Consider the following 14,126-nt stretch of genomic DNA (forward strand, 5'->3'; position numbering starts at 1 on the left):
CTTTAAACCGTGTCGCCTAGATTTCATTTGTACTTATAACCTCGTAACTTAACTTTTGGGTTGAACAATTCTTGTAAACTTTGGAAACAATCTTTATTTTGAAATGAAGGCGACATATTTTGGTCAAACGTTGTCATAAAGACTTATGACCAGGTAATGGGACCCACGTAGACGACGCCGTCACTTGACGATTTGTCGGGTTCGCTACAAGTGGTATCAGAGCTTTGGTTGTAGGGATTTAGAGTTCATTTGTGTCCACCCCGAGTCATAGGGTACATAGGTGAATCTAGACTACAACCGGCATATAGACTGAAGTAGGAATTACTTGACTATTTGTGCATTTATACTCGAACTCTTCTATCATATCTAACTAGTATTCGATCTTGATCTTACGTTGATAAATTTTGTTGACGCGCCACCTTGACTTTATGAAGTAATGTTAAATGCACATGAGAATCAGGGTAATATAATTTCCGGGATTATATTACGGTGATTCACATGGACGTTCCGACATTATGACATAAAGAATTTAAGGCGAGTCAAGGAAAATTTTTTTCTCTCTATCCTTATTCCATATCATGGTTAGTATTGTTAAGAATACTAATCAACGATATTCTTGTGTCATGAAGGAACAATGGCTCCCCAAGGTCAACACAATACCCCTCTCGAAACTCTAGAACAAGCTCTTCAACGAATGATAACCACCGCCGTGGGTACGGCCGTGGCCGATCACTTTTCCAACAACACCAATCGTGGAGCCGGTAATTCAAGCGAAGGTTGCTCCTACAAGAACTTCATGAAGTACAACCCTCCCACTTTCGATGGAACCGGAGGACCGGTTGTTCTCACCCGATGGTTTGAACAAATGGAGACCGTTTTTAGCACAAGCGGTTGTCGAGACCAAGATAAGGTCAAGTTTTCCACCCTCACTTTCACCGGCATTGCTCTTTCGTGGTGGAACAAGTACGTACAATCGGTGGGTATCGATGAAGCCCACTCACTCTCTTGGACCGAATTAAGAGAAAGAATGATCACCGAATATTTTCTGCGCGACGAGACTCGAAGGCTCGAGCAGGGTCTAAGGAATTTAAAAACGGCCGGGAATGACCTCGAAGCTTATAATCAACGGTTTACCGAACTAGTCACAATGTGTCCAAATCTCATGACTCCCGAATCCCTAAGAGTCGAACTTTACATGGATGGCCTCCCTAAGAGCATTCAACACAGGGTAATGACATCTCGACCCACTAACCTACAAGAGGCTTTAACAACGGCCCGCCAAACTTTAGAAACGGCGAAGGAAATGGAAGCACCGGCACCAATGGTCGAGAACCACCCGAGTAACAACAAAAGAACATGGGAAGCCTCCCAATCAAGCAACCGCAACAATAACAACTTCACCAAAGAGCCCTTTTTCCCCGGCGACAAGAAAGGGTATGCCGAAAAACTACCTTTTTGTAACGAATGCCACAAGCATCACTTTGAAGGATGTGGCAGGTTCCGCCACTGGCGCCAAGGAAGTGGTCACATCGCCAAACATTGTGGAAGTGCCACCCCCGTCACTCAAAAGGGACCCAACCCACGAAAGTCGGTCACTTGCTACGCATGTGGCCAAACGGGTCATTTTAGGAATGAATGCCCAAATAAGAAAATCAACCCCAACGCACGCCGTTAAACTTTCAACATCAACGCCTAGGATGCCCGAGACGACGATGGACTAGTCACGGGTATGTTTCTTCTCGAAATTCTCACGTTTCATGTTTATTCGATTCGGTTACCGTTAGACGTTTTATAAACAAGGCTCTGACTCATACTCTTTGCACTTCACCTTTTTCCCCTAGACACTACTTAGGCAATTTAAGTGACCAACGGAAAAATATTGTGTGCCTATAAATTCTATCAGAGGATATGCGTTAAGAAATTGGACTCGACACCTATAGAACTAAGGAACTCAAAATCCAGTCATTAAGGAGAAATTGTTGCCCTACATTTATGTATAGATTATTGTGAACTAAGAAATTTTCGGTTGAAAACCGATACCCTCTCCCTCACATCCATGACCTCATGATTATTTGCATGAATCCCGTATGTTCCAAATCGACCTCCGTTCCGGTTATCATCAATTGGGGGTTAAGGGAGACGATGTCTCCTGAGTCTTTTCCGAACTCGCAACGTTAGTTGTAAATCTCTCTTAGTACCATTCGATTTATCCAAGGCTCGTCCATATCCATAAACCTCTTAAACCACGTATGCAAACTTATCTAGACAAATCTGTTATCGTATTTATAGATGACATCTTAACTTATTCAAGTAAAGAAGGAAAACGAACAACATCACCAGCTTACGCTCGAACTTTTGAGAAAAGAGCAACTTTATACCAAATTCTCCGAGTGGGAATTTTTGTTGAACGAAGTCTAATTTTTCTAAACCATGATATTAACGGTCGAGGCATTACAATCAATCTCGAAATCAAGCCACATGTAATCAGGAAACTCTCCCAACTCAGACTTGTATTCGTAAAATCTTAGGTCTCGTCTGTTATTACCGAAGATTCATTTCTGACTTTTCTCGTGTTACACGACTTTTAAACTCGTTAACTCACTAAGGAAAACTTTAAACCTCTCTGTGTTCGAACCTTGAGCGTGATTCTTCACACCAACATTTCTAGTTAAATTCGTATAGCAACAGATGGAACTCAAACATGGAAATATTTCTACTTGAACGCCGAAAGGCATACTCTCTCGACTCAAAATCAACGTAGCTAAAAATTCGTTATTTTGCACGAAGAATTCGAATACTAAATTGTGGATCCGATCAATTTTCTCGTCATCTCATACCATACTACATACCTATGATATTTCATCGTTACCGTATGATATTACTGGAAATTAAGATAACACACAATCCAACGATACTTCACTCTTCTTTGACTTAACGCCCTTGTGTTTCTGATAATCGGCCAACTATTATTCAACCCCGAACTATACAACTACGTGTACTATCTCGTTTCTCTTTCAGACTTCAACTTTTGACAACTAGAGGCACGTTATGGCAACCTCGAGATGCAATCTCATCCTATTCTAAGTCCTCATTTCACTCCTATCTTTATCGCTCGCATTTCCGTTTAAGGAAACTCCTTGTAACATTTCTCCATGGATAGAGAAACTCCTTATATTACATTAGTATTCGCCACGACGGTGAATAGTCCTAACGAACATTTTTTTTTCGAACCCTAACTGACTTGTTCAAACATATCTTAAGAGATTCTATTCCAACACGGTGTATCTTCGTCATTTATCCTGTATCGAAATACTCGTTTCACTTCTAGTGTTACAAGAAACCTTGGGAACCCGCTTAGACACATGTACCGCGTATCTCCCACAACCGACGAACCGAGCAAACGTACGATTCAATCTTGGAAAGACATGTTACAGACTGGTATTGTCACCTTCAGTAGTTCCTCTTACAACGACAGCTATCACTCGTATATTAACGCAGCACTTTCCGAAACCCTATATGACCGCTAATGTCATACCCCTGTTCATTTAACCAAAGCATCAACCACCGAAATCTGAACTCCATCAAGAAACAACAATTGAGATCGTTCAAGTCCGAGAAGGGCTCGAGACAACCCATTGTCGCCAGAAGAGTTATGCCGAACTTAGATGAAAACCTCACCAAACCTAGTGTGTAACCGCGTAATATTGAGAAACCGCACTTTGGAAAGGTGTAATCCATTTTGGGAAATCGAGAAAGGCTATATCCGCAATATCGAACCTTTTGAAACCTTGGGGCGTATTGGAACCGCTTCCTACCGTTTAGAACTTCTGACTCAATTAAGTTTCCGTTTACCCTATATTTCGTGTAACAAACTTAGAAACGTGTCCTGCGGAACAGGAACGTGCAATCCTGTTAGATACCTCAACTATCGATGACAAACTTCTCTTCATAGGAAACCGGTTGAACTTGTGGGTCGTGAAACCAAACCTTGATACTACGTAACACCCCGACTATCCGGATTCGTGGAATGTCCAAGAAAGTACCTTCAATCATTCGTAGAGTTACAACACTAGGTCTCGAGTAAGAGACATCGGCTATTACTTCCAACTAAATTTCGGGACGAAATTTCTTCTGAGGTGTGGATAATGTAACATCCCGCGTTTTTCCGTTAAATTTATTTTAACACCGTCTTTTTTTTATATATATATATATATAATATCTTCCGTTATTTAATTATAACGACACCCGTTTACTCTAGCGTTTTTTTTAAATATTCGTTTGGTTAATTCACGCACCCGCACCCGAACTAGAGGGACCATTTTTGCCAAGTGATCAAAGGTGTGACTAGGTCAACTAGTCAACACCCTTTCTCCTCCATTCATTTATTTTCATTTCATTTTCATTTTTCCTTTAACACTTTCAACTTTTCTTTCAATCTTCATCATCAAGAATCATCATCTACTTACAATCGATCAAGCTTCAATCAAAACAAATTATATATTCGTGATCCTCTCTTCATCCTCTTCGATTTGGTACCAAATTCATCACATTTGGGTAACATTTCTAAAACACTAGATTTCTTTAAATTCGTGTTCTTGACTTATAAAGTTGTTAATTAGTGTCTATGGCTCATTGTGATGTCGTGTATGTAATTTGTATGCTCGATTTGTTGTATTTGGTGTAACTTGTTCATTATGAAAATTGCTTGCTAAATCTTTAATTTTGGATGATTAGAAGTTGTTTAATTGTTAAAGTTCATGTATTAAATGTGTTACTAGCATCATTAGCTTCAATTTGATGTGGAGGATGATTAAGAAAACTTCAAAGACATGATTATTGATTTTGAGATGTTTGACTAGGGTTTGATAGTTCTTGAAATGAATCTTAGATGCATTGAATGATTGCCATGTTGTTTTGTTTGCGTTTAGTTGTATTGTATGCTTGATTATCTTCAAAACGGCGTATTACACATGTGCATTAATTTCCCGAATCATAATATGACATTTATGAACTTGGAGTAATAAATGATGAGCATTAATGGTGATTTTGATATGAGTTTGTTTGGTTTTGATTGAGTAAATGCGTTTAGTTATTCTCCTTGTCAAATTACCTTTCTAATGATATATGATATGCGTTTTAAGTGTTTTCGGTGCATGAGATGTGTTAAATTGTATTTTGGTTCGTGACTTGGACCATTTTTCTGCAAACTGCATGTTTCCCAGGTATTGCGCGCCGCGCATATACCCGCGCGCCGCGTAGAATTAGAAATCCCAGATGTTTGCCTTCGTGGTTAAGTTCTGACCAGGATTTACACTTGGGTGCGCGCCGCGCAACCCATAGCGCGCCGCGCATACTGCCCAGCTCATTTGTCTTTGTTTTTCATGTCACAAAAATGTTTCCCGCTTTACTATAACCCCGTTTACCATGAAACTTGACTATTATGCTCGTATATGACTTCTCATCATGAGAAAATTGTCGGACACCCGACCCGACCCCGTTGACTTTGACTTTGACCAAGTTTGACTTTTAGTCAAACTTAACCAAACGATTATACAATCGTTCTAACATGCTTAACTACTTGTGTCATGCATGAAACTTGACAAATTGATCCACGTGCTATATTAATCGAGTCGTAACGAGCCATAGGACTAATTGAACATCTTTGACCCTTCGTGACTATCGTTATTGATACAACCTATTTGTTTAGGTCAAGACTAGCATTGTTTCTTGCACGTTTACTTGTCGAAGTACTTTGTGGTTCGTGCATACAAGGTGAGATCATAGTCCCACTTTTTACTCTTTTGAACTTACTTTTGGGATGAGAAAACATAAACATTTCTTTTGAACTAAGTGAACACAAGAACGGGAAAACAAACATTCTACATACGAGTTTAGAACAAAAATCCTCAATTCAATTATCATTAGTTACATCAGATGGTGTAAGCGAGAACTTATGTTATATGGCCATATGGGTTTGACAACCCTCATCTTTGACGGTTCGCTACCGTTTACGGATGAAATATATTTTCGAGAATCAGTGTTTGTTCTAGCACTATTGATGGGGTATTCAACGGACGGAATGTTAAGTTTTGATAATTGGGTGCTCGTGAATATTAACTTCTAGAATGTGTTACTATTATTTCAACTTTGCAAACCTTGTGGTTCGACTTACTTACTTTTACTCACTTACTTACTTAAACCTATGATTTCACCAACGTTTTCGTTGACAGATTTCTATGTTTTTCTCAGGTCTTGCACGATATGTGATACATGCTTCCGCTCATTATTTGATACTTGCATTGGATGTCGAGTATACATGCATTTCATGGAGCGTCTTTTGACTTTACTTTAAACCGTGTCGCCTAGATTTCATTTGTACTTATAACCTCGTAACTTAACTTTTGGGTTGAACAATTCTTGTAAACTTTGGAAACAATCTTTATTTTGAAATGAAGGCGACATATTTTGGTCAAACGTTGTCATAAAGACTTATGACCAGGTAATGGGACCCACGTAGACGACGCCGTCACTTGACGATTTGTCGGGGTCGCTACATATTTGCCATTGGATATCTTGATTTTGATACAGTTCTCTCAGGAGAGTATCTCCTGGGAGGAATTCCTCGGTTGATTCTTGGAGGAAGAACATATCGTTCCGGTTCTTGTTGTTGTGTTTCATTTTCAGGATATACTTGATCGCTATTTTCCTGTAAAATCTCCTCTAAATTTTCATGATTAGTAATATCAGGAGATTCGGTATTTACCTCTGTATGGTCGGGAAGATCATTAACCGTAGTATTGATTGGAGGAGGACTTTGTGGAGTGGTATGATGAGTCACTTCTTCAGATGATGGAATATCTAGCCAACTCACAGCGTCACCAAAGTCTGTCTCCCCCTGACTTGTGTGTTGGGTATAGAAGTATTCAGTTTCCAAAAAATCACAATTCATTGTAGTGTACATGTGTTTCCTTTTTGGACTATAGCATCTATACCCCTTTTGATTTACCCCGTATCCCACAAAAACACATTTTTCAGCACACGCATCTAATTTGGTTCGTTCGATTTTAGGAATGTGAACAAACACCGTGCACCCAAATATTCGAGGTCTTAGGGTGAGATTAGATGGCGGTTTATAAAATTTAGTCAAGGCCTCAAGAGGGTTCTTAAGTTCTAAAGCTCTAGTTGGGAGTCTATTTACAAGATAAGTTGCAGTGGCAAGAGCTTCAGGCCAAAAAGATCTTGGAACATTAGATTCAATCATTAAAGCACGGGTTATTTCTAGTAAAATACGATTTTTTCTTTCAGCCACCCCATTTTGTTGAGGTGTGTGTGGACACGTGGTTTGATGAATAATACCCCTTTCTTCACAAAAGAGTTGCATTTGACTGTTGACAAATTCACCACCATTATCGGATCTTAAAACTTGTATTTTACTTTGGAATTGTGTTTGAATCATGTTTGAAAAATATAGTAAATTTATCAAATACTTCGGATTTGTTAGTTAAAAAATATGTCCAAGTCATACGAGTACAATCATCAATAAATAAAAGAAAATATCGAAAATTGTGTCCCCTATTAACCCTTGCGGGTCCCCATACATCGGAGTGAACTAAAGCAAAAGGACGTTCGGTCTTTGTATTACTAGTTTTAAACGAGTTTTGATGGCTTTTGGCCAAAATACAAGTTTCACACTCAATACTTTTATTTGAAGAAAATAAATTAGGAAATAAAATGCGTAAATATCCAGCAGACGGATGACCAAGACGTCTATGCCACAACCATGCTTGTCTGTCGGGAGTCCCGTGAGCTAGCATGATCCTACAATCTTGAGTGACCTCATCCACATAGTATAGACCATCCCGTTCAGTACCACGCCCAACTATCTCCCCCGTTCTGATGTCCTGTAAGATACAGAATGTAGGGTGTAATAAGACGGTACAATTAAGTTCTTTTGTCACGTGACTAACAGACAGTAATTTATGGGAGAGATCGGGAACATAAAGGCAGTTTTTTAAATTTAAATTTGGTGAGATTTCAACTGTTCCCCCGCCCTTGACTTGTATAATACCGTCATTAGCGGTTTTAATTTTGGTTTTGTTTGGTTTCGTATTTATAATAATATCATTTTTATTAAAAGTCATAGTATCGGTGGCACCACAATCGATAATCCACTCATTACTTTTTGTTTTATTTGAAACAATATTAATTGACGAAACGTTATTTTTAATTTTAAAATCTTTAGTTTTATTGAAAAAAGGTTTTATTTGTTTATTACCAACTATATTATTACAGGGACTATTTGTGTTAATAAAACAATTTGGGGAATTAAATTCGGTGGTGGGTGTTGAGTTCGTGACCGACACTCCTAACCCATCATACTCATCGACATATTTATCCCCACCCACTTTATTCAATTTGTCGGGTATGATTTTTAGGGATTTAATCCCTAATCCCAATCCCCTGTTACCTTCACCGGATGATGATGATGATGATGGTGGCTCGGCTGTGAATAAACCGAAACCACCTTGAGTGGTGGTGCCGGTTTCGTTATCCTCCTGTTTTCCCTTGGTTGTGGCCGTCGTTACCATCGAGGCTTTTCCCTTTCTGTGTTTATCAGCCCACCAATCGGGGTATCCAATAACCTTGAAGCATTGTTCTCTGGTATGTCGTTTCATACCACACTTTGTACATTCAAGGTTGTCTTTATCTCGGGACGATGACGTGGAGTCTGACCGGCGCTGTTGATTTCTTGATAGCAAACCATGGCCGTCGAAATCATTGGATTTTGATGCCGGTGCTACCAGACCAGTGGCTATGCCAGATTGGGTAAAGGCATCCGTTTTATTAAATATAAATTGGTGTGCATTTTCTTTTCGAATGGCAGCATAAGCTCCTTCGACAGTGGGTAATGGATCGGTTCTTAATAACTCACGTTTGATATTGTCATGTTTATGATCTAAAGAATTTAAAAACTGGAAAAGTTTTTGTTCTGACCTGATGTTGTTATATTTGACAATATCATTCGGATGTTCCATGGGATTTGGATCCCTTGTGTCGATTTCACCCCAGATTCCTTGCAATTTCAACCACAGTTCTTCGGTTGATTTACCATCTTGCCTGATATTATTAGCTTTAACATGTAAATCAAAGGTTTGGAGTTTGTCTTTACCAGAACTGTAGGTTGTAATGAGGGCATTCCATAAGGTTTTTGCTGTAGGGAACTGGGTCAGATTGCTTGCAATTTGTGGCTCTATATTTTGAATGATCCATGAAAATACCACCAAGTCTTCCTGGTTCCACTTCTGGTTGTTGGTTGATGGTGGATCTTCGGTTAAATGATTGAGGAGGGCCTCGGATTTACCTCCGATGGCAACCTTGATCATACGAGACCATAATGAATAATTTGAGTTGTTAAGGGTAACACTGATTTTTAAAGAATCAGGATGCCTTTGTGATTGATTTTCATTGTTGGTTTGGAGAATTCTAGCCAATTGGCTAGTTAATTCTGTAATGAGTTGAGTTTGGCTGTCATGTTCTGCCATGATAACCACTCAAACGAAAAAAAAATAGGCAAATGATTTAAATTGCTGTGATTGAATGATTTAGATCATCAACACAAGCTCTGATACCATGTTAAAATAAGAATTATAATTGTATTTTGCTTGAGTATTAAATTTTTTTTTTTTTTTTTACATTTGGAAGATGAAAGCTAAACTTATACAGAGAATAGCCTAACGGCTATATGACAATATCATGGAAAAAATAAAGGTATGTTTCCCTTTTTGTAAAAGTTAATCTTGCTGTCTTTTTATTTCTAACACTGCTTTCTGATACAATGGTTGGATTTCAAATCTGACCTCACCATTAAAAGACATGTTCCGAAGACTCTTCGCGCTTTAAAGTAATAAAACTGTTATTGTTTCGGATAGGTTAAGTAACAGGGTCTCTGACTTAATAGAAAATTGGGTTTGATGTAACACAATGAGAGGTAGAGCTTTGGATGAGCTCAATAAGCTGAATGAATTGCTATTTTCTGTTCCTCTTTTTTCTATGAATGAGGATGAATGGGTATGGAATTTAAATGTTAAGGGTGCTTTTAAGGCGAAGTTTCTGACAAGGTTAATCGACAAGAAATACTTGGTAGAGAAAGGCCTTTTAATTTTGTTGTATTGTTATCTTGTATCCCCAAAAATCAATATATTTGTGTGGCGATTATCTCTTGACAAGCTTGCCACTCGATCGAGCCTGATGAAGCGTGGAGTAACTTTGGGGGTCAGATGTACGCCTCTTTTGCGATTAGGAAAGGAAGATATCGATCATATCTTCTTGAACTGTAGATATATAATACCACTTTGGAAGCATTCTAACTTGGTGGTGTATCAATGCTACAACCCTAAATGGGATTCATAATGTCATGAGTGCAGCAAATTTTCAGCTTGAGTCGTCCAACGCTAGTAAAGCATTTCTTGCAACAAGACTAATATTCCTATGGTTGATTTTGAAATGGCGCAACAAGCTCATTTTTCTCCTTCTGAGTCCTTGCAGTCGGTTCCAAATGAAGACATCATGGTTTATCTCAAGGCGTTATTGCATTTATGGCTTGTTAATAGATCGAAGATGATTCAAGGTAGTTTTGAAGATTGAAGAACTGATCTTTCCATGGTCATTGTTTAATATTTGTAGTGTTTGAAGCCTTAATTTGGCTTAGGCAGTTGTTAGTTATGTTTCATGGTCTATGATTGTCCTTGTATTTTTTCCGCTCGCATCTTGCGAGCTTTCAATAAATCTCAGCTTTGCTAAAAAAGAATTGAAGATCTATATGCTTTACATATGTATAAGAACCTACTCCATCTGAATTGAGAAGATTTAACAGTCTTTATGACTACAATTGATCCAACCCTATTAGAGAGGTCCTAACGGTGACACTCAAGTCTTCCACTATTAGGTGACACATCAGCGCCACATCAACACTTCCTCACAAAGACTAACCCGAGAAATAAACACTACCAACCATGACATACTCCTTCAAATAAATTAAACTCACTAAATTAATTAATTATCGTATGGTACAATTTTTGGAACCAAATGTACAAGTCATGCTAGCAATTTATTCCGTCCACAAATATTTCACTGAAGGACGTACAAGAGCACGAATAGAAAGACAGAGGGCTAGGCAGAGGGCTCGACGCGGCGCTGCCATCAACGTCCAGTTGTGCGGCAGGGTGGGCGGAGGTGAAGTGGCAACCAATGGGAGCTCCCTTACATATACTAATAGATACAATAGTACAACAATGAACACCCAGATACAAACCAATATTTTTTTTAGGACAAACATATCTTTAAAATGACACCCTATCAAGTTATTAGATGAGAAATTACAAAGACCTTATGTCATTGATTCAATTAATAACTATGTTACTTATATGTGTAAGGCATATAAAAGAGTTATCTCCCTTTTATTTTTTTCAAGAAAATAAAACAAAGTATATTTTTGCAACGAGTTATCTCCGTTTAATTTTTTTCAGAAATGTTATTTGTATTAATAAGCCCAATTGGGCTTACAAACCCATGAAAGCTTGAAAGGAACAAGCTAGACATGACAAAAAAAAAAAAAAAAAAAAAAAAAAAAAACTCGAATATATAATACAACTGCTTCTATTTTTAAGAATGGGGGATGATTCTCACACACACTTTTTTAATCCTCACACACCAATTTAAAGAAATGGAGTATTATTAGAAGAGTAAAAGGTTAAAATAAGTGTGTGAGAATCAAAAAGGATGTGTTAGAATCATCACCCTTTAAGAATACATTAACCACTCTAATTCCTAATGTAATACACCTTTAGCTAGCAATGGGCCCTAATTTATACACCTTCAGCTAGCAATGAGATTCCTTGAATTTCCTTTCCAATCTTCCACTGAAATAGACCACTTTTTCATCGAGTTATCTTAAACACTATTTCATTACGATGTTTCCAAATCATCCACAACATGTCTCCAAACCGATATAACAATGAATAAACCAGTACAACAATGAGCACATATAAGAATGGCCTTGAAATTTGCACATGTTGCGTAGTTGGTACTTGATACTAACGAACATTGGTCAAATCTGTTAGTTACCCCATGTGCGTCTCACATAATGGGTATTGTTATTCTTTCATTATTCACTTCTCGAACTTCATCATCTTCATTCATCCTATCAAAATCACAAACTCTTATGTGAGGAGCACATGTGAACACTTAACAGAATATAATTAACGTCCATTAGTTTTAGAGACTAATCGCGCAATAGATGCATACTTCAGGGTCATTCACATAAAAAAATTTAAGTCAAAAGATGCAATTTTAAATAAAATTTAAGGACCCATTGCATAATATTGTCTTACTTGCTCATGATGTCGGGATTAAAGGATAAAAGGACATTGAATTATTGAAAAGGGATGCCCCTAGGATAATTATATATCTTATCTGTTTAGTTATATTATACTTAGAAAATTTCATATATATCTAGTAATGAAATGTTGGGCAAGTGGGTAGAATTGGTAAGGTACTACTAGTAAAAGTCTATTCAATGTTACCAACATGTGTCTGCCACGTGTCCACTCATTTCTGATATATATGCTCTTCAATAAAGCTTCCAAACCCATAATGGTATTGCATTATTCCATAAAACCATCTTTTTATTCATAACCATTCATCAAGAAAAAGCCATCAAAATTGAAACTTTTTTCTTAGTTTCTTCAAATTATCATCTTATCTTTAGATAATGGAAAATTTAAGTGAATTCAAGAAACAAAATTTTCAAGATAGTAAGCATCAAGGTACATGGGAGTTCATTAAAGAATCAAATCAAGAATCCAATGAAGAAACATCAACAATTTCAAATGGATCATCATCATCATCATCATCATCAATTTCTTCATGTTGTTCATTTGACACAACAGATGATGCTTCCTCTTCAAGTTCAACTAGATCTTCTCTACTTGACTTATCAGACTTGATGACTCAGTTACCTATCAAGTAAGCTCCTTTTCCTAACTTTTTCTATCTTAATTAATCAAGAAACTGTTAATTGTATATTAAACTTTGTTTCTTGAACTGTTTATAGGAGAGGGCTATCAATGTTTTATCATGGTAAATCAGAATCATTTACATCTCTTGCAAGTGTAAAAAGCATAGAAGATCTTCCCAAAAAAACAAAGAATCCATACAACAAGATGATGAAGATGAAAGCTAACAGCAAAAGCTATGGAGGTGGTTTGGATAGCTTTAAATCACACACCCTCCCTAAATCAACCATTTCAAAAAAAGGTTCACCTTTTTTTAGACAAAGAAGCTTTGCTAGATCAAGTATTGTTCTTGGTCAACAAAACAACCACTAATTGTATTTAAAATTGATCAAGAACCACCTCACAAACTCAGCAATATATACTACTTTTTGGGAGTTTTGGTTAGCAGGTTGAGTATGAAATCATGAAATTTTTGGGGAGTAAGCTTTTATCAGGTTGAGTTGAGAAGTTAAGGCAAAATATAATATAATATACATATAATCTTATTGAATGCTTGTAAAGAGATTTTATTATTTTTTTTGTACATTTAGAGTGACACAGTTATATATATGGAAATTATTATACATGTGCAATTCTTTTTATTTCTTAAGCTGTTTGGTATCTTTTTCTGCAATTCACATGGGATGATGCTTAGAACTTATCTATCCTTTTAACCAGTTTCCTTTTATGGTTGGATTCTGTGTATAACCCAAATGGACCCATTCATAAGTAATTGGGTCAATGAATGATATAACCCAAATGGGTAAAATTAAACACCTACCAAAATGATAAAGATGAATACAGTTAAAACCTGTTTATATCTATCTATACCAATATACCATGATATGAGAAGTAACACTATATGTCATGAAACAGATTATTATTTAAAAACTATTTATTACAATGAAATATCAATTAGAGACATTGAAGCTGCTTGTAGATTATATGAATGATCGGTTGTGTATTCTGCTTGATCGCCTCACTTTAGATATTGTCACTTCTGGTGTTTTGCTTTTCTGTAACAAAATCAAACCGATTAGCATTTTCGAATCTAAAAGCGATATTCAATGTTCA

The 14,126-nt window shown here is 37.2% G+C and overlaps 3 protein-coding genes across 3 annotated transcripts; 2 read left to right on the top strand and 1 right to left on the bottom strand.

The window, feature by feature from the left end:
• Window positions 1–6,550: 6,550 nt before the first annotated feature.
• LOC139871276 (uncharacterized) lies at window positions 6,551–9,542 on the bottom strand. Its single transcript, XM_071859006.1, has 3 exons — window positions 8,358–9,542; window positions 7,753–7,901; window positions 6,551–7,385 (listed from the first exon to the last, which is right to left on the bottom strand). The coding sequence occupies exons 1-3, from the start codon at window positions 9,540–9,542 to the stop codon at window positions 6,551–6,553; spliced, it is 2,169 nt and encodes a 722-aa protein (XP_071715107.1).
• Window positions 9,543–9,981: 439 nt separating this feature from the next.
• On the top strand, window positions 9,982–10,410 carry LOC139871277 (uncharacterized). The gene has a single exon (XM_071859007.1). The coding sequence runs from the start codon at window positions 9,982–9,984 to the stop codon at window positions 10,408–10,410; it is 429 nt and encodes a 142-aa protein (XP_071715108.1).
• Window positions 10,411–12,541: 2,131 nt separating this feature from the next.
• Window positions 12,542–13,638, top strand: LOC139872860 (uncharacterized). Its single transcript, XM_071860791.1, has 2 exons — window positions 12,542–13,023; window positions 13,112–13,638. The coding sequence occupies exons 1-2, from the start codon at window positions 12,770–12,772 to the stop codon at window positions 13,383–13,385; spliced, it is 528 nt and encodes a 175-aa protein (XP_071716892.1). The 5' UTR covers window positions 12,542–12,769; the 3' UTR covers window positions 13,386–13,638.
• The last annotated feature ends 488 nt before the right edge of the window (window positions 13,639–14,126 follow it).

Source organism: Rutidosis leptorrhynchoides, chromosome 10 (genome assembly GCF_046630445.1).
Source record: "Rutidosis leptorrhynchoides isolate AG116_Rl617_1_P2 chromosome 10, CSIRO_AGI_Rlap_v1, whole genome shotgun sequence".
NCBI lineage: Eukaryota > Viridiplantae > Streptophyta > Magnoliopsida > Asterales > Asteraceae > Rutidosis > Rutidosis leptorrhynchoides.

Coding starts and splice junctions, on each gene's coding strand:
- LOC139871276 (XM_071859006.1), bottom strand. CDS start 9,542: ATGGCAGAACATGACAGCCAAACTCAACTCATTACAGAATTAACTAGC. Junction 7,902..8,357: donor ATGATGGGTTAGGAGTGTCG/GTCACGAACTCA, acceptor TGTATCTTACAG/GACATCAGAACGGGGGAGAT. Junction 7,386..7,752: donor CATAGACGTCTTGGTCATCC/GTCTGCTGGATA, acceptor ATTTGTCAACAG/TCAAATGCAACTCTTTTGTG.
- LOC139871277 (XM_071859007.1), top strand. CDS start 9,982: ATGAGAGGTAGAGCTTTGGATGAGCTCAATAAGCTGAATGAATTGCTA.
- LOC139872860 (XM_071860791.1), top strand. CDS start 12,770: ATGGAAAATTTAAGTGAATTCAAGAAACAAAATTTTCAAGATAGTAAG. Junction 13,024..13,111: donor ATGACTCAGTTACCTATCAA/GTAAGCTCCTTT, acceptor AACTGTTTATAG/GAGAGGGCTATCAATGTTTT.